Here is a 25,316-nt window from a genome sequence, read left to right on the forward strand (position 1 = left end):
CGATTTTCTACTCCAGGAGGAAATTAATAAATAGCAGGGACAGTATTAGTAATGCAATATCATTTGGGTCAGAATATTTGAAAAATCCATCACTATATTCAGTTCTGTGACAATATACTCTTCCTGAAGCAAGCATCATAAATGGTCAAAACAAATTTTGCTTCCATCATTGGTATTATCTGCACAAAAGGGGAAAATAAATATTTACAAATACTACTGAATTGGGCTTACATTTCACAGGTTTTTGCATTATACAACCAACAGTTCCATTTAAAATAAATTACATTAAGACTAGTCTAAGAGTTTTTCTAAAATGCCAAGAAAAAAGACATATTTCAAAACAAGTATTCTAAAACATATAGTTTTAAAATTTTCTCAGCTGTCAGTAATTTTATGGGATAAGAGAAGACAATGTTGGGGGGGTGGACTATCGGGCCTTTCATTAGAAAATAGATGAAAATATATCCGATCACCAAGACCTTATCAAATAGACTTACGCAACTGAAAAACAAATTAGAATAAGTACGAGCAACTAGACCGGGGCAGTTTGTCTTATCAGCATCCAGTATTCTCAACAAACATCTATTAAAAAGGACAATAAAATGAAAGATGGTCATTGTTTCCTGTGTAGAAAATATTATTCAGAATTGGAACACAGTGTTTTTAAAAAGAAACAGCGACCTCCAACTTTAATAAGAATGTCTCCTTAGGAAGGAGCTATCACTGAAAAAATACTGAAAGTACAATAACCTGATGATGTGATGTAAGCAAGATTCTTTCTGGTAATTTTTCCCTTTTTGGTATATGTGTCAGGCACTGGGTCAGAGGAATGATCCTTTAAAAAAAATACACACACACACACACACTCACACACACACAGAACAAAACCAAAGTGTGCTAAGGGAGATACCACAAACAAGCAAAGCAAATATTTGGGCTTTTAAAAAGATACCATATATGTACATGGACAATGAAAGATGCTGACGTATTGAATTTAAATTTTTTTTTTATTTAAAGGAAGAAGCACCACCATCTGTGATATAGAGAATTGTTTAAAAAGCATAACTTTTATTACCAGTTAAATAAGACTCAAGAAATTCATAGCTTTATGAATTTATAGCTTTAAAAATATTTATATGCTTAGTTTAGACAAACGACTTATTAAATGCTCAGGTTTAACTTTTTCAACTAATCTAACTACTCTACAAAATAGGGATTCTAATTTACAGGTAAATAAACTGAAGAATTAAAGTAACTTGCTCATAGCCCTAGAGCTAGTAAGTGAAGAAGTCGGGATTAGAACTCTGAGGTTTCTGACTGGTCTCACTAAACCAGAAAAACAAGTCTATGCTGCTGTCAAAGCAGTGAGCTGCCTTTCCTTCTGCTGGAGTTAAACCCACAGCAAGGTAACTACCGTCTCTGCATCAAGAGAATTCATCAATGACTCATGCAGACACTTTCCAAAACAGACACTGCAGTAAGTAGAAAAGACATACCAGGTGTGAATTCATTCCTAATAAAGGACTAAAACTCATATAAGTAATTCTTTAAAACATACTATCTACAAACAGAGCGGACTAAATCAGCGAGGTATTACGGTGCTGTGGTCGAGAGGCACAACTCCTATTCATAACAGATTCACCACTTACTTACTCAATGTCTCCCTGGAAAATGCAGATAATAAGAGTATGTGGGTCAAATGGTGGTCCCCAAAAATATATGTCCACATCCTAATACCCACACCCTGTGAATGTTACCTATTTGGAAAAGGGGTCTTTGCACATGTAATTAAGTTAGAGATCTTGAGATGAGATCATCCTGGATTTCCCGAGTAGAACCTAAATCTAAGGATAAATCTCCTTACAAGAGAGAGAAGTGGAGAAATCAGACACATGAAGAGATGACAAAGTACTAGGAAGGCTCATTTTGGAGTGATACAGTCACAAGGAATGTCGACAGCACTTGAAGCTGGACGAGGCAAGAAGCATGCCCCCCATAGAATTTCCAGAGGAAGTGTAGCCCTTCTGCCACGGTGATTTTAGACTGTGGCCTCCAAAATTGTGAGAGAATAAATTTCTGTTATTTTTAGCCACCCAATTTGTGGTAATTTGTTACATCAGCCACAAGAAAGTAATACGGTACCAAAACAGAGTATTGAAAGGATTTGATCAGATCATGTATTCAAAGCACCTTGATCGGTAAGTATACAACAAATACTAGCAATTATCATTAATGAACAAATATATATGAGGGGCAGACATTCTACATGTAAATGTCTGTTTTTGCATTTTCCCAGGTTGGAAAATGTCACATACTTCTTCCTTCACTATGAAATAAACTGTCAAAATGAACTTGGTGCCCCAGTAAATATATTTTAAAAATTAGCATTATTACCATTAAGCTTTGTTCCTAAAAAAGACAAATAGTTTTCTCTTTTAATGATATTCTCATTTATTTCACCAACTTAGGCTAAAGCTAAATTTCTTAATAGCCTCAGAAAAAGTACCATTCACTCCTAACCTATTAAACAGATGAAATAAAATGGATTTGATATCATTGGAAAGAGTTGGAATTATAAAAATAGGGTGAATTATTTAACAAAGAAAAGGATCAAGACTCATTGCCCAACAAGTGAAATACTGTTTCAATCAGTGTATAGCTATCGAAACACAATGATTTCTTCTTCTAACCCAGAGACACATGAGCCCCAAACCTCCTCTCAGCGAGAAGGTAAGGTGTATCACTGAAACCTCCTTCTCTGCAGGGCTATGACCCACCAACGACTGGCTGGCAAATGAGAAGTAAATGCAAGCCCCCTTCAAGGACACAAACGCAGGGCTTCTGTTTTTTTGCTGGAGCAAAGAGGGGACTCTCATTTTGAATTCCATCTCTTCAACTCCATTCACATATCCAAGCAGTAGATAAAAAAAGAAACAGGAAGAGAGAACAGCAGGCCTCTCCCATTCCAAGGGCACCAGCCCCACCTGAAGACAGAAGGTGAAGAAGTGGAGCTTGGAGACTGGCACAGTGTCCTCCACTCCTTCAGTAAATGCGAACCAATGAGTATCACATTAGGACCAATCAGGCACAGACGCCCAACTCTCAGGGTACGAGCTGATCTGGACGGACAAAAGGCGTATCCTCCATCAACCTCTTCTCAGGTGGGCAGAGAAGATGTGCACAGATGTTCTGTTCTCACAACGGGCAGAGGCAGTAGGAAGGAGAATGAAGTACCTCACTCACTTCCCAGCTGGTAACGGACAAAAGAAGGAGTGGGGTATACAATCAAGATCTAGAAATGCAAACATTCAAGTAGAGCTCCCCAGAGAGGGGTCTGGCATGTGGGGCTGTCCCGCAAAACTGTTCCTGCCAATCAGTGGCTTCCATTTAGTCCAATTCTATTTAACATCACAAACTTGTGCTCACAGCCTTACTTATTTCTGTACTCTTACGTGCTTTTGTGTTCTAATTCTTGGTAAAAGAATTTTTAGGAAATTTGAACCCTCAGATGCGGTATTCAATTCAACAAACATTTCTGCACACGCCACAGGGAAAAGTCTACATGAAAGGTCAGGACAGTCTACTGTGAACAAGATAGGCCCGGCCTTTGCCCCAGGAATGGCCAGTCTTGTAGCAGATGTGAAGGACGTTTCACATTAATGAGTTATTTTTTTCTCTGAAGACCAAAATTTGGGGAAATTTGGAAGGGGTGTGTGTGTGTGTGTGTGTGTGTGTGTGTGTGTAAAGTACGTGATGGCTCTATGAGGGCTCCGGCTCCGATCTTTAGGGAAACCAGGGAGCTACAGCTGGTGAGCTGTAGACCTCACCAGCCCAGATGAATCTATCTCAAATCGCTTTAGAAATACAAATGGAAGATGAAGTTGACAGTCGAATGAACGTGGCTCTCCCAGAAGTGTGGATCATTCTGACCCCTCTCACACTGATGTGAATTACAGGTCTGTACTTCTCTGACCCGTCATACTACATCAAACACCCCTTTGAAGCAGGAACTGTCTTTTTTTCCTGTAACTGCACAGAAATTAATGCAGACTCATACCAACTAAAAACCTGACAAGCATTTGTTTTTAAAAAAATGAGTGTTACTAACCAAAGGGGAGAAGAAAGAAAAACTAAAGAAAAGGGGCACCTTAAATGGGAGATAATAGAAAGGAGGCAATAAGACATAGATCAACACAGCTGTTCAACAGAAAGTTACTCAGCCAGTGTTGGAACTTGCAGGTGACTCAGTCCTCCACCCCAACCAACTCTCTAGTAGCCCAGGCCTCCATTAGTCCCCATGTGTACCTGTGAAATAGTCTTCTAACGGGTATCCTTCTGCCTCCTCCGCACACATATGACACAGAGCCAGAATACCTGGGCTTGTGATCCCGGCAGGTGACCATAGGGATTGTTTTCCTCCATTTCCTTATCTCTACTAGGAGACTAATAACAACATCCATACTTCACAGAGTTCTTGAAAGGATTAAATGACATTTAAAAGATGTCTGACACATACTACCTGCTCAATTAAATCTATTATTATTGTATTAGAAAACAATTCTCCGATAGTCTCCTATTAACTAAGAACCAAAATTCAAAATTTGACTATGGCAGCTGAGATCTTTTATCATAATCTGAACTCTCTTTACCCTCTAACCATCTCCTACTCTTCCTGTTCTCTCAAAAACTACATTTCAGCCACAGTAAACTACTGACAAGTTCTTAGAACATTCTGTTTGTTTTTCCTTTGTCTGTCTTCTCTTCCTAGAATGACCTCTTTCCTCCTACTTTTGACTCAATACTCAAGCTTCCACTCATTCATGCATTATCTCATGGGACGTCTTCTTTGCCTCCGTCAGGCTTCTTCCTCTATGGTCCAGCGACCTGTACATACCCACATTCTGACAACCATCAACCTGTATTATAAAAATGTCTATTTCTTCCCATTAGGGGCTTCTTGAACTAAGGAATGCTTTTATTTCTCTACCTATTTCCTGGCCCTACCATAGTTACTGGTTACACCAATGTAGTTAATTTTCGCAGAAGGAAGTACAAAGGATATTGGGGAGCATGAATTATGGATTGTACCGGGGGTGCCAAAAATATGCATACAAGTGGACACTTTGGTCAACGTTGCTCAAGCAGTATAGTTTGCCGTAATCAGAAGTGTCTGGACGCTGATGGTAACCACTTTGAGCACCTCTTGTAATTGCAGAAGTCAAACATGACTTGTAGTTATCTTTTTTTATTGGTATATACTGAGTATTATGATTTAATACAGTTTTCAAATCTTAAAATGTGTATACATTTTCTTTGTACCCTCTGTATATAGATATACATTCATAAGTCTCAGAAAACTCAGTTCATCTTGTCACTCATTTATATATTGCTAATGGATCTACAGTCTTTCAAGCTTAATTTATGTTTGATCTCAACCTCTGGCCCAGCTCATCTCATTTGATTCCTGGGAAAACTGAGCACTTTTTGTACTAACTTATAACTTGCCTCGGAATTTAGGCATAGACTCTCTCTGAACTAGGATCTCCCTTCTCTCGGATCCCAGTAAATTTTCTCACTGTCCTTAGTCTAAAAAATTCTTCCTTTTCAGAACTTCAAACTTCAGGTGACTGAACATGCTACTCTATTGCTTCCTGCCATCACCATTCATCCCACCTCTTGGGGAGGGGCTGTAGGCTGTACTTCAGTATTTTTAAGGTAAAGATTTTAATATTATTAATTTAAATAATTTGAAATTATGTAATTTTATTATTTAAAAATATTTTAACATAAACATATTCTGTTTCTATAATTCAATTACATATGGTTAATTTAAGGTCCAGACATGTACAACTTGGGAAGGACATTTTGATACATTATAGTCAAGTGGAAGGGTTTCAAGGCTCTAAAGAAAGAAAGAAACAGGAAAATGAGCAACTTAAACAAAGTAGAAAGGTGAGAAAAAACAAGAAACACGTTGGTTTCCTTAACAGTCATGATATTTGCTATAAACCAGTTTACCACTAAATCCAGCATTATTTCCTACTCTCCTATAAGATACCTAAAAGAACATTGTTATTAGACCACAAATAGATGGAGAAGAATAGAGCACGGAACAGGCATGTAGGCTGAGAAGCTTCATCAACTCATAGGCTAACACCAGTCTGTTCTTCCTGTCCTCCTCTGCCACACAACTCCAATCCCAGTGGGACTACTGTCATAGAGTTGTCACTGGAGGCATTTTCTTTACATACATCAAAAAGAAATTTTGAAGTGTCAACAGAGACAAACGATACAGGTAGACTAAGAGCTCTACTGGCTGACAGCTGGAGTTGCTTCAAACTCTAAAATGCTATGAATCTATGAAGTCTGTTCTCTATATTTGAACTCAGCCATGCATTTAAGTTGAACTGCAAAACGGTTTCACAGATGAAATTATTATTAAAGCTGCTTTAATTTATCCAGAGAATGCATACATTGGCGCTGCTAAAGGAATGAATGAGGTAATATTACTGCTGGAATATTTTGTGACCTTTTAAGAAAGCAAATTTTTCAAAGAGCATTGACTTCTTGCTAGTATTTTCCATGGAATTAGAAATTACTGGAATATCACATAAATGTCTCCATCATTACCTCTTTCTCTGACTCCTATGGAACAAATTGAATGGCAGAAATTCTTACTGTGGTGTTTGGAAGAGCAAAATGAAATTTTAGATGACAGGCATTATGATGACCACACAATAATAATATTTTTTAATTCCTCCATTTAAAGAGACAATGTGATACTGTAGAAAAACCATTATATTAGGAGGGAAACAGACCCGAGCTTGAATTCTGGCTTTCTTACAAGTTGGGTGACTCTAAAGTACTTACTTAACCTCTCTATAAAGTGGGGTGATAACACTTGCCACAATACTTGCTATGAAGTTTAAATGACTAAAGTATATAAAGTTCCTAATTGAGTAACTTGTTATAGTAAGAATTTAAAATGCTAACTTCTTTTTCTTTACATGCTTTACTTACTAAATTACTACTGTGCACTAAGAAACAAAACAAAAACTGCTTCCCTAGCAACTCTAACACTTTTTCCATCGGACAGAAGAAAAACTATTTATCTAAAGTTCTTGGAAACACAAATATCATTATAACAAATATAAGCCTGTTTAAATAAATTCCTGTACATTAATAAAATACTTTCAATTGCAAATATTATATAGCAACAGCAAAGATTCAATGCAAAAATCAAAAACGTCACAGCAAAGCTTCACTAAAGGGATGATTCACTTCAATCCCTGGCAGATAATTCTGTGCCTCACTAGAGTAAATAGGCTTCTCATTAGAAAATGAAACCTTCATGAACATTATAGAATTTATGAAATCTGGAAAAGAAATACTGTTCTTTAGTTCAGGGTATCAAAGAGATTAAAATGTTACTTTGAAAGAAGCAGTTAACTAGCTTGTCTTTCAAATACAAAAAATACTTGTCTTAGTTTTAAGAATTATTTGTTAACCAAACATAGTCTCAGGATAATAACAACATTCTGAACTAATAAAATAGTCCATTATTCCAAAGCACAGTCTATATAACATAATTCCAGTAAAACAAAAGAATCTGGAAAGTCCCTCATATTCATTATAACAGGATGAATGACACAGGAAAACAGTGCTATAAACTTCAGCCAAAACTGTCAAGATAAAGGCAGACTCAATTGTAGGAGAAGTCACTGAATTTAGGATTATCATCTGTGGATTTCTGTTGCAATACAGAAATGAACTCCTGCTGTACTACCCAAGAAATTAATACACACAAAAGAACAGAAAAATGAAAGACTATTTTTTGCATGTATTTAAATTTCAGAGAAAGACTGTTCATGGTTGGTAAAAGAAATTATTGGGACTAGTAGCATTTAGAAACCTATTTATAAAGCTAGTTTGCTGTGACAATGCAGGCTTTAAAATGTATTAAAGAAAAAGTAAGGTGCAAAGTTTGACAGTATAAACACTCTGCCACATGTGTGTTTTACACAGGCCATCACTCCCGTTTACTTTTAAACTCCTATAAAGCCTAAGCTATTTCAGTCTCTGAAACTTTAATAGCAACAACAGCCACTGGAAACAGTTGGGGATGACTTGAATTTCAATCCTTTCAAAAGCTCTCAATGCCATGGACAAAACTGTTTACTTGGAACTCCAAGGAGACTGCTGCCATTACATACACAAGAATGACCACTCTGTCACTGTAGCTCATTAACAACTGCTTGTGAATTATTTCTAAACTTATCAGGCAAAAGTAGCAGAAAATTTTTTTTAATTCTCTACAACTCAAGGCAATAAATATTTATTGAGTATCCTCTATGTGCCAGCCACAGGGGTAGGCACTGGAAAATGGAATAATTATTAAGTTGGTGCAAAAGTAATAGCGGTTTTTGCAATTATTTTTAACCTTTTAAACTGCAATTACATTTGCACCAACCTAACAGAACGTTACTTCTGCCTTTCAAGAGTTGGGCGTGATCTTCTTGCCACCTAATCCGTGTGCACATTACATCTTACTCAACGATTCCTTTTTATACAATGACATACTGGAAGCTTCTCATTTTAAATCTCTGAAATTCAGCGCTTTTCTTTCTTAGAAGAGACTGAAGGTTAATTTGGTAGAATTCAATGTTGTGGAATCATGGTCCTTTTAATATGCTATTAAATAGTAGCCATGACCAGGAGACTCCTCTCATGTTACTCTACCCCTTCAGCTGTCCTGCTGTCTGTCTGTCTGTCTCCATTTCTCTCCACACCCTCAGGCTGTCGCTCCTTTGTCTCGCCTTTCCTGTGGATGCTTCCCTGTTTACTTTCAGACGGCTTCAAATGTTTGGGGCCAGTGGTTCCCAGTCTGTGAACCACACCTGAAGCAGCAGGAGGTAACTGGCACAAGTTTTAAGTTTTCACAAGTGATCCACGAATTCATCTGTGTACCAAGCACTGTTCACCGTCGGCTTAAATCATGTATGTATATATTGAGATTTTTAAAAAAATGTAGACTCCTGCACATAAATGTAAAAAAAATCTTCCTCTTCATTTAAAACTGCAATACAATATGTATAAAATCTGCAGTTAATAAAAATGCAATGATTAATGTGGTGGGGGAAGAGTTAACTCAGAAATATTTGTCAAAAAAAAAAAAGTCCTATTTCAGGTTAGAAACCCATAGCCCACACTGAGCTCCTTGAGGGCCCAGGTGAGGACGTCCTTCCTCTCCCCAGTGATCAACACAGCAAGTGACCGATTAGTTCATGCTAATCAAGCGAATCTCAAACACTCTGTTTAAGGTACAGGCACCACGAGGACTAGGAGCTGTGCCCCTCACCCCACCTACCTGAGGCCTTGCTCATTACTCTGTTCTCCTCAGTCTGTTTTGAGATATATACAAACACTACACAGCAGGTGGTTAGAGATGAACATGGGAGGTTCAGGCCAGAAAGGAGTCTTTCTGATCCTGATGATGGGGTGGCTGCGGCCATTCACCGAGATAAATGCAGCAGGAAAAGCACATTGGTGAGACAAGCTGTCGAGCTCAGTTTTGACCACACTGAGTTTGAAGAATCTGTGAGACATCCAAGTGTGAAGCAGTGTCAGTGGCAAGCCAGGAGCAGAAGCCAGACTCCATCCAGTGAGTAGAGGAGCAGGGGCAGGAAGGTGAAAGGAGACAGAGCCTGGGTCCAGCAGGCTAAAACCTGAGCGAGCTCTGGCTCTTCCGTCTTCTCTACACCATCAATGTGGCTTTAGAATTACTATTCACAAGTTCTAATTTTTCTCATCTCTTCTCTGTCTTCCATTTCAAGACTTCACGTAGCCAAGTGACTGCAATACTTGCCTGACCAGTCTCCTGGGATCTGATGTCTCTCCACCTGCTTCCAAGCAGTCTCACTAAATATCCTGAAAAACGTCACTTTCCTGATCAAAACTTTTAATACCTCAGTGTCTAAGACCCAACCCTGCAAATCACTACTCTTACCTAACTTTCCTTTTATTCTTATCTCTATTTCCAATTGGTCAGCATGCTCATCCCAACACATGCCTGGGGATTGGTCATCCCCACACCACCTCCGAGCATGTTCTTCCAGCTGAGATATCGTCCTCATCCTTCAAAGCAGAGCCCAGATTTCATCACCTCCAGGAAGCCTTTCCATTTGAATGGGATACTGCCCTCTTTTAAGCTCCTGTAGCATTTTCTGTCTCTTCTAATCCCAATGAATAGATACAAAATCCTTGAACGGCAGAAATCATAAATCACTGTCTTTATATATACTACCCTTATGGCTGTTAGTCGTAAGGTAAATCTGGAGGAAAAATCCAAATTTTAAAAATCTGGAACATTATTATGAGATTTCCAACTAAAACTTAATCAATGGCAGTACCAATGAAAGATTAAGAGAAAATTATTTCTAAAAGTACCATTTAAAATATAGTCCAAAAGTTAATAATTTAACTTGATTTTAATGTTACTCAGGAAATTAAAGGAAATACACATGAATTTGAATAGGAGCGTGAGAGAAAAAAATACTCATTGTTTTGTTGTTTTTGTAGTTTGTATTGCCGACTTAACCCACAATAAAAGAGAATTACATCTGCATTGTTCCCCTTAGTAGAACAAGAGGAATCGCAGAACAAACAAAACTAGGTGTGTACTGGTTTCTCATTGCTGCCATAAATTATTGGTCAAGACAATAATTTTGAACCAAAACAGTAGTTAACTGGCAGTAAGCATAACGTTTGCATCCACTCTTCTAAAAAGCTTTCATTAGAATTGCATGATCAAAATCACTCCCTTGACTCAACGTTCCTTTCTTCTAACACTTGCATCATCATCTTTCTGACTTTCTCAGATGACTACCTACCAGACTGCCCTCTCATTTTCTTTCAATTTCCCTCCAGTCATACCCATTTTGTTGCTAAGAAACTAAATAAATATGATCTCCTAAAAGAGACTTTACAATGACTACTATATAAACACTCACTTATCAATTGAGGAGAGAGGTAGGCAGAAAGGAGAGAAAACATCTTTATTGTATGTGCTATTTCATTTTATCTTTAGAATAGCCCTACAAGGCAGTTATTGCTAGTCCCATTTACAAATGGCTAACTGAAATGCAGTTACGTAACTTGCCTAAGCTGGAAGTGGTTGAATCCAGGTTTGCATCAAGTCTGCCCAGTATCAAAGCCAGTGTTATTACCATTCCCCTTCTTTACCTCTCCATTCCATGGCCTTGTTTAAAAATTTTGCACATACAAAAATTGTACAATAAAGCTTTAAAATTAAATAGGTCTTTAAATGTATTATTTCCTAGGATTGTTTTTCAAAAGGATTATACATTGAAACAATTTTTCCTTCAGAGAAGTAAGATTTTTATGTTAAAAATAACCACACATTTTCAAGATGTCAAGTTCAAAGAGAAGAATTTCAAAATGCAAAATATACCCTGAGGAACCTGTATTTACCATATCTGCTGTTGTCAAGTTGCTACAGACTATCAAAAAAGATGAACTAACTTGAACCTTCAAGTTTATTTTCAATAATCTTTATCCAAACTGAACTGAAGAAAAAGAGATATCAGATAAATATTTCTCTTCTATGTCTGTTGATTGACGACAGTGTCTTTTCCGGCGAGTGTCATATTGAGCCAAAAGTCCGAAAAACATATTTTTTTAAATTCCTGAATCCTTAATTACTCATGGAATGCACAGATGGAAGCTTACTGAAAAATTAGCTCTTTAAAATTTAATATAGAAGTAAATTATCCAATATAGTCAACAGGCTTATAAATTGGGAGGGAAAAATAAAAGATAACATTCCAATAAAGGACAGGCAACCATAAAGAACAAGTCAGTATCCAAATGAATGCTTGTATCTAGTGGACCAAGAGCTATTTAGCCTCTTTTTTTCCCCTTTACTTTCCTTCTAATATATAGGGTCTATGAAGCACATAGAAAATAATTTAGGTATAATATTACAGAATGCTGACAGGTAAGACTGAAAATGAAAAGTATCTTTTGGACAGAGATGCTGTTGCTTACACGTACAAGAGTCAGAGAGTTATCCCTATTGTGTCCCTGTCCTATCTTACCAAATTTTATTAAGAGACTATAGTTACAAGTCCCTTACTGCAGCAGAGAAGTGGGGAGGGCACAGGCTTTGAACTATTAGGCAAGTAACATAAATTCTCGAAGCCCTAAAGTACTCATCTGCAAAATGGGCATGTTAACTCCTTCCTCAAAGAGCTGATATAAGGATTAAATGATACATGTGAAAAGGCTTGCACAAGAGATGTCAATGCCTGCTTATCCTCTTCCCCTATCCTAAGCAGCACTTCTAATTTTAATGATGAGGGGGTGAGAGTCCTTTTGAAAACAGTCATTCTCCAACCTAAGAATTAAAACTCAAAACTAAAACCAAGATTTAAAAAAAAAAAAAAGCAAACAAAAAATAATAAAACCTAAATTGTAGAGCAGACATTAGAAAAGCATGTGAAATATAAAGGGGGAAAAGTAACCTGAAATGGGATATTATGCAACTCCAATTAAAAGAAAAGATAACTGAACTAAATATCTTTTAATTCACATAAATTGAAATATCACAGATAGAGAACTAAAAACTTTGATTAAAAAAATAATACTTTCTGAAGTCTGGCCTTGATGCTATTAGTAAGAGAGCAGAGTTGAACCCATAAAGCTAAAGGTAATAGGATGTTAAGCAATCTGTTAAAATGAAACAAAAGATGGCTAATAGCTTCGGTCTATATTACAGCTACTCTTTCTTTTTTCTTCTAACTCAATGTACCTATTAAATTATTCCAATCTGTCATTTAGTAGTAGTAGCAGTTACTGGACCTCTGACAATGTTTTTGTGTTTTGAAGGATAAGAAAGAATGGGGAGGCAGAAAGAGAGTATTCAGTATTTTTCAAACCTCAATCCTACTAGATCTTTCATTTCCAATCATAACAAGTTATACACTAAATGAAGTCTAAGGAACAAAAACAAAACAAAACACAAACATGCCATTACTAATAATGTAAAGCACAAGGGAATATATACAGCTATATATAGGAATATACAGCTATATATACATATATATACAGAGGGTGCCAAAAAAATGTATACATATTTTAAGAAAGTTAAAAACTATTAGAATTGTAATACTCTATATATACCAATAACAAAAGATGAATACATGTCATGTGTATATATTTTGGGGCACCCCAGTATATACACACACACATACTCTCTTGAGGATTAATCCAAGAGAATTAGTTTAAAAATGTAAAACCAGGACAAATACATAAAGTATTTTTTAATGATTAAATGCTGTTTGAATATTCACGTGACCTACCTTTCACCTTAAAGTCAGCAGAGTAGCACAAGTCACTTTGCTAACCTGGCACTGTTTAAGATAAGTCCAATGAAAAGAGTCCAGTTTCCTGATTCTCTCAGCCAAAGTAAGCAAACTGAAGTTAGTTTGATCTAATACCAAGCTCTAGGGAACTTATCATTTTACAGCTAAAACACCAGAACAAGAACCTGAATTAAAGGGAAGATAGAAATCACCCATGACCTCACTTAATAGTCAAGAAGTTCTGCGACTTGCCCTAATTCATACAGTAAGTTAGTAGCAAGTTTATCTATGCTATGCAGAAAATTACTGAAAATAAAATAAAATAAAATAGTTAAGTCTTATTCATAGAATCCAACTCTAATATAGTTAATATAGTTATTAGACATCAAAGCTTTAAAAAATAATTTTCTTCTTTACCTAGCTGAAATAACATAATTTATAAAATGATCCACTTTGACTTGGATCAAAAGCAAAGGCAAATGCTTTTGGTATTTAAAAATAAGCACACTGCTATATGCCTAATTTCCCCAAGCAGAAAAATAATTTCAAACAGAATTTTTCATTGTCCAATTGCAGTACTTACAATCATTTCCAGTTGCAGAAAAAACATTTTTTTCAAATCCTTGTCAAGGATAAAAGAAAAATCAAAATAAAATTTTCCACACCTCTATATTCATTAGAAATCCAGAGTATAGTGAGTAAAGTATTGTTATTTTAGGATATCTGAGAGAGAGATGTTTGCTTTATTACATATCCCCAAGTTAAACTAGATAGAAAAAAAATTAACAACTCCATGTGTATTAGTTCAGTTACAAAATAACCTTAATCAAGCAAGTATCTTTAGTTTACTTTTTCTTATCTAAATCCTATTTTAGGATATTGAGGTTGGGCCTAAAAAAGAGATCAATGAAATATACACACACACACACACACACACACACACACACACACACACACACACACACACACATATATGTATATATACACATACATGAACAAACAAAATTGCTGGTAACATTCATTTCGAAAAACAAATTTTTTTTCCTTAATAATGGGTTCTCTCTTATATTCTCCCCCTAAGGAATTTTGGGTGGAGGTGAGCAGAAAGTTGGCAGAAGTGGTAATCATCTAATGTTTCTACAGGAAAAGGCAGAGCTGCCACTATCCAGACTGGCGAGAGGCTTGGTCTGCCCCTTCTTCGAGCCCCTTGTTCCAGTGGTAAAGTCACTTTTCTCTCTCAAACCCTACTATAGTTACAGCCAAGCAGCTGTAACTCTCCAAGTCTTTCTCACAATTTTTTACAGGCTCAGGAAAACTGAAATTTGATTACAAACGTTACAGTGAGTGGCCCACAAAGCCCTACAAGTTCTGTCCCACTTGGACCCATTTCCTGCTCCCTCTCTGACCTCACTTCTCCCCGGCCTGCCTTCACTCACTCTGTCCAGGCGCACTGGCCTCCCTGACAGGGCCACTGCACCAGCTCTTCCCTCTGCCTGGGACACTCGTAACCCAGATAGACAACGATCTCCTCACTGAGGCTTTCCTGACCACTCGATTTGCAATTGCAGGTCCCTACCCCTGCATTCTCTATCCCCCTTCCAGGCTTTATTTTGGTCTGTAACACTGACTGCCATGTGATATACTTGTGTTCTTACTTCTTGTATGCCTCTGCTCACTAAAAGTCAGCATTATGAGGGCAGGGATTTGATTTGTTTTGTTCACTGCTATGTTCCCAGCATCTATAACAATGCCTGACACATAGCAAGAGCTCAAAAAATATTTGTGGAATAAATGGTTCCAAGTTTGGGAAATAATGCGGGCACCCAACAAATATTTATTAAGACACTAAAAACTCAAAACTATACAAGTAGTGCAAAAAAACCTAAGTCTTTGCTTTCAAGGAGTCTGGCTGAAGAAATAGAACTAATATACATGGAGTTGTTAGTGAATTATATAGGCAGTATTAGGTATGACCATTAACTAATTAGGTTTATTTGGATATAACTAATGGAATCGGCCTTGTTATTCCTAGTGTATATTTAAATGCTGAATGGAATGGTATAAACTTGTCATAGGAGTTCAGAAGCCAAAAAACATGAGTAAGTTGCAATAGTAAGAAAAGACTGTATGCAGATGATGATTTCGATATGGAGTTTGTGTGTGTGGAGGCATTTATTGGAGGGGCAGAGGTGGGTAGGCTTTCTAGATGCAGAGAATTTCATGAGGGGACATGAAGGTATGTGAGGGATGGTTAGAAACCTATCTTAGACGGAAAGATGGTATTCACTTTCGAGTAGTGATGATCACGGGAGGACAACGTGAGTGGGCCTGCGTCACAGGAACTCCATCCTCCGAGCAGACTCAAGTGTGGATGGCATCGCACAGCACATGCTGCTGTACCCAGCCGGAGTCCCCTGGAACGCTTCTCCCGATTGGGTACACCCATCCCCAAGCCATTCCGTAATGGTTCACACCGGCAACACTGTGACAGCAACAGAAGCTACCTCCTAGCCCTCCTGTGCGTGCATACACACATGCACACACACACATACACACTTCCAGGATAGCTGGTGGCCAATCACGAATAAATGCAGGGAAGGGACAGGGACAAAAGCCCAGCTCCCTTACTTCAATGCAGGACAGAAGCTATGGTACAATTTTGTTCCTACGTTCCGTCCTGGATCTAGCTGAGGCTACACAACCCCTGAAACCACATCCTTGCTCATCTCCATTTCTTCTTCTTCCCATCGTGCTTCACTTATTCTCTTTAACATTCAAAAGAACTCCCTTTTTAAATCACTTACTCATGAATCCCATTTCAGGTTCTGCTTCTAGGGAAATTAAACTCAGACAAGTCTGTAAAGGAAACTACTACATATTCATGAAGAAAACTACATGCCTATGAAGAAAAGAGTTACACAGAGAAAGTACTGTTGCAGGTAACTCATGTTGGAAGGAGAATTCAGATCAATCTGGTAGGAGATAGGTGGAATAAAGAGGGTAAGGTGACTGGAAGCCAATGAAGGATGCTATTGCTCAAATTCAGAAATAAGTGGAAGAAAAAATATTTGCTTTGATATGTGAAAGAAAGAGAACTTAAGCAGAGAACTGCCTTAGTATAAGGAAGAAGTGAAGATAACTCTGCAAAGTTTCATTTTTTCCTTAAAAGGCAGAAAGTTCTTCAGTAGCATTGTCAGCATTGTATCATCAATTTTCTTAAATGCGAATCTCCTCTCGGCTAACATTACCTTACACAAGAAGCGTTCAAAAACTTGACAAGAATTACAATTAATAATAATAGGACTCTCAAGTTCTCTCTCATATTTTGGGTTCCTGAATATGAGTGTTCAGAAAGATGAAGACAAGATTACGTAGTATCTCCAAATGTTCACAACAAGTTGGTTTGTTAGATTTTGTATTTAAGTAGCTTTAAAGAATCTTTGTTAGAGGCAGTAGTAGATTACTCAAAATACAAAAGGAATCCAAACAGGGTAACTTATTTTTTCATCTATTCTTAGGGGACCCAGCAGTGTTTTCAATGGAAAATAAGATACTGGGTCCTGGGTCATAAAATAGGGAGCACAATGTGAAAACGAGTAGGCTGGTATGAAAGAAATGATGCACAGCCCAGGAAATGAGCTGATGTGCTACATAAATTTTCAACGTTAGAATTTGAGAAAGCTCATTAGCATCTATATTTGTTTTGTTGATATCTCACACACGTTAAGCTTCTTGACTTTTTAGTTCTCTTTCAAAAAATCATACTTAGTAAAAATGCCAACAAAGAAAGATGAGTAATAAATGAAAGTACTCATTTTTATTTGTAGGCAGAAAGAATACTATCAAAATAGAACTTTTTAGCAAGGTTATTTTTCTCACTGATTACTTTCATGTGCATTAAAATGTATCGCTAATAGTTATCAAAATTTAAATATACGCAACGATCCCACTGAAAGGAATTTCTCCCAAGTGAAAAAAAGGGGGAACTGGTTAGAAAGTCATGATGTATCAAAGTAAATGTATAAATTCATAAAAATTTTACTCTTCAGTTCTAAGGCCAAATCGATGCTCCTCCACACAAGTACATCTAATTTATTCTCTACATATCTGTAAATAGTCCCAGGAGACACTCCAGGAAAAAAAGGTCCCATAGCCAAATATGTTTGGAAGGTACCACATATGTTGTTTCTCTCCTAACGATTTACAATATACACAACAATTTATGAAAGACTACAAGACGATTTGGGGGGAAATGGTGTTTTCCAAACCTTATAGAATAGAGAACACTTCTGTACTCATTAAAAACTAGACTTGTTTAAAACCCACCTGGTGAACCCACCTGGTGTATAAGGAAGGGCAGCTACCTTCCTTATAAACCTAAAGGTTCAGAGCTATCACTCAATAGCCCTCTCGTCATCCCTTTTTTCTCTTCCCTTCACCTCAGCCCAAGATACTGCGGTGGTTCTAACTTAATATTAATAATTCATTATAATCACAGGGAAGTTATTAAAATATAATTCTCAGTTCTTACTTCCCAATATTCTGATTCCCATCAGTATTTTTAACAAGCAATCAGGTGATTACAGTGTACATCAAATGTTGGGATGTTCAAAATGCCTGATATATTATCATCAAAGAGATGATTACGTATTTTATAAATGAGGCTGGGGAACATTTAAAAAACAGTAAGTTCAGAAACCCTGGACTTCATATGAGTATATTAAAAAATTACTCTTCTACCCAGCAAAAAAAAGGGAAAGGACATACTAAGAAAAGCCAAATCATACCTTAAAAGAATACCCTCTAACATATTGCCCAGAATATTAAGGCAGAGTTTTACCGTATCATAAGAATTCTTAGCCTGTGCTCCACTGAGAAATTTCAGGAACTCTTCAGCTCACTGAGGCTGTAGACACAGTTTTTATGAGTATGTAAATACATGCCTTTTTGTGGAGAAATAATCCAAAGCTTTCACCAATTCTTATACTGCCTGATTACCCAATTTAGTAGCCATTATATTTTTTATTTATCTCTCTGAAATAAGGGTGGTAGAAACTGCTTTTTAAAAGTTAACACCATAAATCAGACACACAGAAACATTCTTCAGTGTTGTTTTCTCTCTCAGAGCCAAAAACAAAGCAATTTACCTTTGCAGAGTCATATTCAAAGAGCCTGTACAACCCTTAATCTTGTTCTGGGCTTCAAGATGAGTCATTCCATGGGCACTGATCCCATCAATGCTGAGAACCACATCGCCTATTCTGACATTTGCCTGGGATGCTTTGCCGCCGTCTTTTAGCTGCAACAAACAGATTTCATTAGGTGTGTCACTTGTTAAAAAATAAAGAATAATAAACACAGACGAAAATTAAACTTTTGCTTATATCAAAAGTATATGAATATATTATTGGACAAAGTAGTAAAAAGCATCTCGTTTAACTGGTAAAGTCAAAATTCAAATGACATTTATGTTTATTTTCTTAAATTCTTATTTGCTCTATAAAACTAAAACAACTTTCTGAGAAAGGTTCCCTGATAATTTCTCCATTTCTTTATTGTGCAACAGTAGTGTGACTGTTACGAATGAGGAAGAGAAGTAGCCAAGGAAACTACATTTTAGCAGAAGGAACGGAATACAATCTGAATAGAGTATTTAATACTCTTTTAGGAATAATTTTTAAAACTCTTTAAACAGCTGTATTCTTGTTTGAGCACAAAAAGTAATACAGATGGAGGATCTATAGAACAATCCTTCCTGTTTAGTCCAATTCATATCCAGTGTTCGGGGGGCTGAATACTTTCAGATCACAGGCCCAAATATCTTTTCTATTAGATGTGTTTCCTGTTCCAGGCACTTAGCAGGAAGGGAAGGAAACTAGTTCGTCTGCAGCTGCTAGACTGTTTTCTGTACCACTGTCTTTAATCCCCAATCTTTATTCCCTTCTCTGTAAAATTTTCTATGTGTTTACATTAGTCAGTTTGATCTCCTTCAAACTTCACGTCTATATATGTTTTATTGCTTCAAAAGAAGCAAACAAATATAAAATTACAGTAAAATGAAAGATGATACAATTTTAATAGATATCTAGGAACAAGCACATATCAAAAGAAACCATTCAAATTCAAATCACAAGCTCTGAATTTAATAAGTACAAGTAGATCACACTGAATATTGGGTTGTTGGAAGTTAGGTGAGACTAGGCCCAAAAAGGAAAGAAAATAACCAGTATTCCTTTCGTACTTAAAACCAAAGATTTTAAATAGTTTATATTTGTGATGATAAAAAATTCTGGAAATAAATAGTGGTGATAACTGCACAACACTGTAAATGTACTTAATGCAACTGAATTGTACACTTAAAAATGGTTAAAGTGATTAACTTTTATATATGTATATTTTACAACTCATAAAAAACACTAAATATTTTGGAGAACATTTTATTAAAATTACTTTTTGATTAAAAAATATATATCCCTCAGCCAACCAAACAAGAACTGAGTGCTGGAATTCATAGTTTGGAAGCAAAGCAATAAATACAATGGATATTGTATATTAGGTTTTGATTAGCATCAGATGTCAAAATCTTTCCTTAAAAATAATGACCAAGGCAGACCATCCAAGTACACAGAACAAGTATTTGGATCGAAAATCAAGAAAATAGTACTAGATCCATGGAGGCAGAGCCCATGTTTGTGTTTCCTCCCCACTAATGCGAAAAGTATGCCTGAACACCACAGACCATCACGAAACATATGCTGAATGAGTGGATGTCACAAATGTATTATTTAACGCTAGTAAAATCTATGGTTTGTTTTAAATTGTGACACTAGGAAACACTAAAATTTTATATAATTTGAAATTTACTTCATTCTCCGATATGTAGCAATCAAGTAATTGACACAGTTCTTGAAATTAATAAGAAAAAACATCTAGTTGAGCAAGGATATGTAAAATCTAACAGACACAACGTGTAAAAAAACTTTCAAACCTTTCAAACATTCTCTATCTTATACATAGTACATAGTGATTTTGTTTTCATCTTTGCTCTAATAGAAACAAACAAAACAACCCCTCTCAACTACCCAAGTATTCGAAGGTAAGAAAAATTAATGAAATGTTCACGTTAAAAAAATAAAATTTCCAGAGTAACAAGATCAAAATTTAACTCATATAAAATTTATCAACATAACTACATTATAATGTACACATATACACACCTTCTATTATATATATAGATATTGTATGATTGACAAAGTAGTTCCAAAATTCAATGTAAATTAAGTGAATTGGATTACAGGATCACAGGATCAAAAGAAAATAATTCAGATAGAATTTTATCACATATATTTTTAAATACTGTATCAGCAGATATATTTATTAAAAAATAAAAGTAATTGTAATTGGAAGTTAGGAAAAAGTCTTTAAAATTAACAATAAGTACATTAAATGATATGGCTTTACTACAGTCATGCACCATATAACGACATTTTGGTCAACCAAGGACTGCATATAGGAGGGTGGTCCCAGAAGATTATAATGGAGCTGAAAATTCTTATTGCCTAGTGATGTCATAGCCATCATAAAATCACCTCCCAATGCATTCATCACTCACGTGTTTGTGGTGATGCTGGTATGAACAAACCAAGGGCACTGCCAGCCTTACAAAAGTATAGCACACACAATTATGCACAGTACATAATACTTCATAATGATTAATAAACGACCATATTACTGCTTTATGTATTTATAATACTATACTTTTAATTGTTATTTTACAGTGTAGTCTTTCTACTTATTAAAAAAATTCCTGTAAAACAGTATATCACGTTACATCAGTAGCAGCCTTACACATCTCGTCTTTACCGCATCTCGATTGCATCACTTTCTCTTGTGCTTGATTTAATCTTGTGCTGTTTTGTACAGTGACATGCTGTAGAGGCTTGTCGCCTAGGAGCAATGGGATATGCCACACAGCCTAGGTATGTATTTGGCTGTATCATCTAGGTTGTTGTAAGTGCATTTGATGATGTTCTCCCAGTGACAAAATCGCCTAACAGTGCATTTCTCAAAACCGATCCCAATCGTTAAGCAGCGCATGACTGTACACTAAATAATAGGTGTGGACCATCTTTTAATAATTAGTATTTCTTTTTATTAATTTAAATATTTAAAAAATCATTTAATTAAAGCAAACTCATTGTCCTGCTCTAATGTACAGAACTAAATGGTTTAAATTGTGAAAGACATTTAAAAGAAAACAGTTTCTAAAGCCAGCAATGCCACCACTTTCTGTGGGAGTTATTTACAGGGTTGTTATAATGATTATGTGAGATTATAGCTCAATGAACGTTAGCTGTGATTACCACTCTCTTGACCTCAGATTACTAATCTGAGCAGTGTGGGCACGCACTAGATGATCTCAAAGGCCTTCCTAAGGTCTCTTCCAGTTTTAAAAGTTTACCTACCTGTGAGCTATCTGCACAAAGGTACAAATCTAATCCTAAAGTAAGAGTAAACTGTATTTAATCTCAACCCTTTCTTAATCAATTATCAGGAATGGAAACAAATACCCATTGCCATCAGTACAATCTTTCACATTATTTAAACTGACAAACTCCTTTTTGTCTACAGTTTTTTGAGCTTACTAATACTGTCTTGGGCTTTTGACATTAACATCTTTTCTAAATCTCCAACCATTTTATTATTCAAGACTAAGGCTTTCTACTCATACTATTTAAACTAAAGAGCATGAAGTTCCTGAAGAAATGCTGTATGTATAGTGGGAAAGGCCCAATATGTAGAAACATACTTAACACTTGTTAAAGATGGCATCTCACTGAATACTCTTATGAGCTTAACTTATCCCCAGAACCACTTTTTCAAGCCATCCACTCATCAAAAAGATAAATGTTTTGTTTTCTTTTTTCCCCCATTAATTGTGTAGGATGTAGCATATTATGAATTGTGAGCAACTAAGGAAAAACTACAAGGTCACTCATTTTTTGCATAGTTCATTTTTCCTTTGTTTTTGCAAGTCTAAATAGCTTGCATTTGTTTGAAGCAATAATAACTTTCTGTCATCAGTAAATCTTGTACATATTATATGACAACCACAAGTGTGTGTGTATATATTTCATAAATGCACAATGTGTAGGAAGAAGCAGCTGTGGGAGGCTCCTAGGTCAAGTTCAGTATAAATCAAGCTAATCACAAGCAAATGCTTCTCTTTGATCTTTAAATGCATTTTTCAGTACTGCTGTCCAATTTTCCATAAACTTAACTATAACTGTATGCTTCTTTAAAAACATTGCTTTGTGGTCTCACTTAAATTGCAAGCATACATGGCTGCACATGTTGGAACTACCTCTGAGCTTCTGTTTACTAATGCAGATGGGTGGACTTTGTCTCTCTCTCTCTCTCTCTCTCTCTCTCTCTCTGTGTGTGTGTGTGTGTGTGTGTGGTGGAACATGTAAAAAAAAAAAAAAAGACATCACAGGCTTCCTCCATTTTACTTTGACTAGAAAACACCCAAAGGTAACTTTTCTTCAGTCATTTTAGAGGGGGAGTTCCTCTCACGTAGTCTTTTCCTGCCCTAAGAAAGAAATGACCCAGAAAAAGTAATTAGGACTACTTATGGAACACAGTAAGTCAGGGACTTTGGGAAGCATTTATTGTTCTTTCACACTATCAGATTTTTTACAGATGGGAAAAGAGTGCTTCAAAGGGATTAAATGACTTGCCTCTGTCCATGTAGCAAGTAAGAACACAGTACTGAGCAGAGGCTTTGAAGTTAGGCAAACATGAGTTCAGAGTCATGTTCTACCATCTATTTAATTGTGTGACATGAGTTAATAGGCCTCTCTCAACTTCAGCTATCTCTCCTTGAAAATAGGGACTATAATTCCACCTGCCTCACGGAGCTGTTGAGCAGATTAAACACCAGCACAGCATGTACCACACAACGCACAGAAAATGTCCATGGTTATCATCCTCCTCATCATCATATTCTATGCCACCAATTCTCATAGGCTGGACACCTGCTTCAAGGACCTACAGGGTAGAGAAGACAGCTTTCAAACTGACCAGTCTTAACTTCTGGCTTTTCCCTTCCTTTCTCAAAACAAGATCCAAAATCCCTCCTTCCTTCATTCTCTTCCCTCTGCTTCTCTAACCCTAAGCCTTCTCCTCACTCAGCGACAGAGCTCCGTATGTCACAGATTTAGAACCCCCACTGACCATGTCCTCCTTCCTTGCTTACCACTATCCAAATCTGAATTTCCCAAACTCCATTCCCTCAAGATGGTGACCTCATATCACCACTTCCTAGGACAGTTAGGCATTGTCACTTCACCAAGCAGCCAAAGGGTAAGAATCAGTAAGGTGATGCTGGTGAAGAAGCCTGGAGCTGGGGATCAGGGAAGGAAAGGAAGGAAGGAAAACATGGGAACACACACAAGGGAAGAACGGAGTGTACTGGTACAGGGGGTAGAATGGGGAGCCAGGACCAGGAGGGAAGAGGTGGCCAGGAGGTCTCCTAGGCTTGGTAAGCTGGATCCAGGCCTGGTCTCTGGCTGTGCGGTACCTCCATGTGCACACACCCAAGATAATATCTAAACTGAAGAGAACATCAAAATAATAGAAGAAGAAAGATAGAAAGATGTTATACTTCGACTTCAATAACCAAAATCATATAAATGACTATAATTAATAACTATAATTTAGAACCAATTAACTTACAGTAATACGTATGTGCATCATTAAACATATCATTAACTTTATTGCACTTAAATAAAATTTATAATTAAACCTCCCCCACATGCTTACCCTCCATACGAATGTGTGGTTCCAGGAGAATTGCTTGAAACTTTTTAATGAAAGAGAAAAATAACACTACATCTTTATAAAACTGCACTGAAAATAAAATATTAGTATCTCAAGATAGCATACCACTTAGACGAGGATCTCAAAAATGCACTCAATAAAAAATAAAATAAAATAAAATAAAATAAAATAAAATAAAATAAAATAAAATAAAATAAAAAAACGTATCTTATTCTCAAAGAAGTATGCTATTTGGGATTCATAAGGTCTTAGAGATATGCCTAAGGTATCAGATTAACCGTTCCCCATGGCCATTACCTCTGGAGAGCACATCACTGCAACAAACCAATCATTGAACTCACGGCAAAAAAAAAAAAAAAAAAAAAAGAAAACCAATGAAAGCACTATAGAGCTTTCATTTTTAAAAGTTAGAACCCAAATGGGAGATATTTTAAATAAGTCAAACTGCCTAAGATTTGTATTTAAAATGAGTGTTTACAACATCTTCTATATTGCGCTAAACTTTTTCATAAAGAGGCAGCATGTCTAGCCATAGCAGTGACTCCAACACTTTCTTAGAATTCCCTAATGAAATGTATTCTTCTACATCATAGGAATTCTCAGTATGCACCCAAAAACCTCTACTGGAAATAAGCCAGCAGTTACAAATCTCAAAAAACAGGTGTTAGCAATAGAAATGATTTACTGAAGAGACATATACAGATGCCCAACTATATAACAGAGATCATTTTATAAAGTAGATAAGACGATTTTAATAGTTCGATGTTTACTAAGAATGATTTATGCTGGTTAAAAAAAAAATTTGACTTTGGTCATTCGGGTAACAAGTAGGAGACAGGTACCTATATAATGAGCCACAACCAACATGCAAGTTTTCAACTTTTCTGCATATTTTCCACAAATATGGATTGTTTGGAAATTATGACCCTAAGACTGTGGGTATGACAGGAATGCCATCAGACTTAGTAAATGTGAAAAAGGAACATACAAATATGACAGCTACAGAAAGAAGCACTAACAGAAATTTCCCATATCTGAAAACCATGGGAACTAAACCATGGGAAAATAAAAGCTATTGTTTTTCTAGCAGGG

The 25,316-nt window shown here is 36.4% G+C and overlaps 1 protein-coding gene across 20 annotated transcripts in view; it reads right to left on the reverse strand.

Annotated features, from left to right (window-relative positions):
• PDLIM5 (PDZ and LIM domain 5) overlaps positions 1-25,316 on the reverse strand; it is a 188,913-nt gene that overhangs the window by 109,415 nt on the left and 54,182 nt on the right. For all 20 annotated transcript variants that reach the window (XM_074323398.1, XM_019741092.2, XM_074323390.1 and 17 more), the window contains exon 3: positions 18,530-18,681. In XM_074323398.1, coding sequence (XP_074179499.1) covers positions 18,530-18,681 — 152 coding nt within the window. The remainder of the gene's footprint in view (positions 1-18,529; positions 18,682-25,316) is intronic.

Source organism: Rhinolophus sinicus, linkage group LG02 (genome assembly GCF_036562045.2).
Source record: "Rhinolophus sinicus isolate RSC01 linkage group LG02, ASM3656204v1, whole genome shotgun sequence".
Classification (NCBI taxonomy): Eukaryota; Metazoa; Chordata; class Mammalia; order Chiroptera; family Rhinolophidae; genus Rhinolophus; species Rhinolophus sinicus.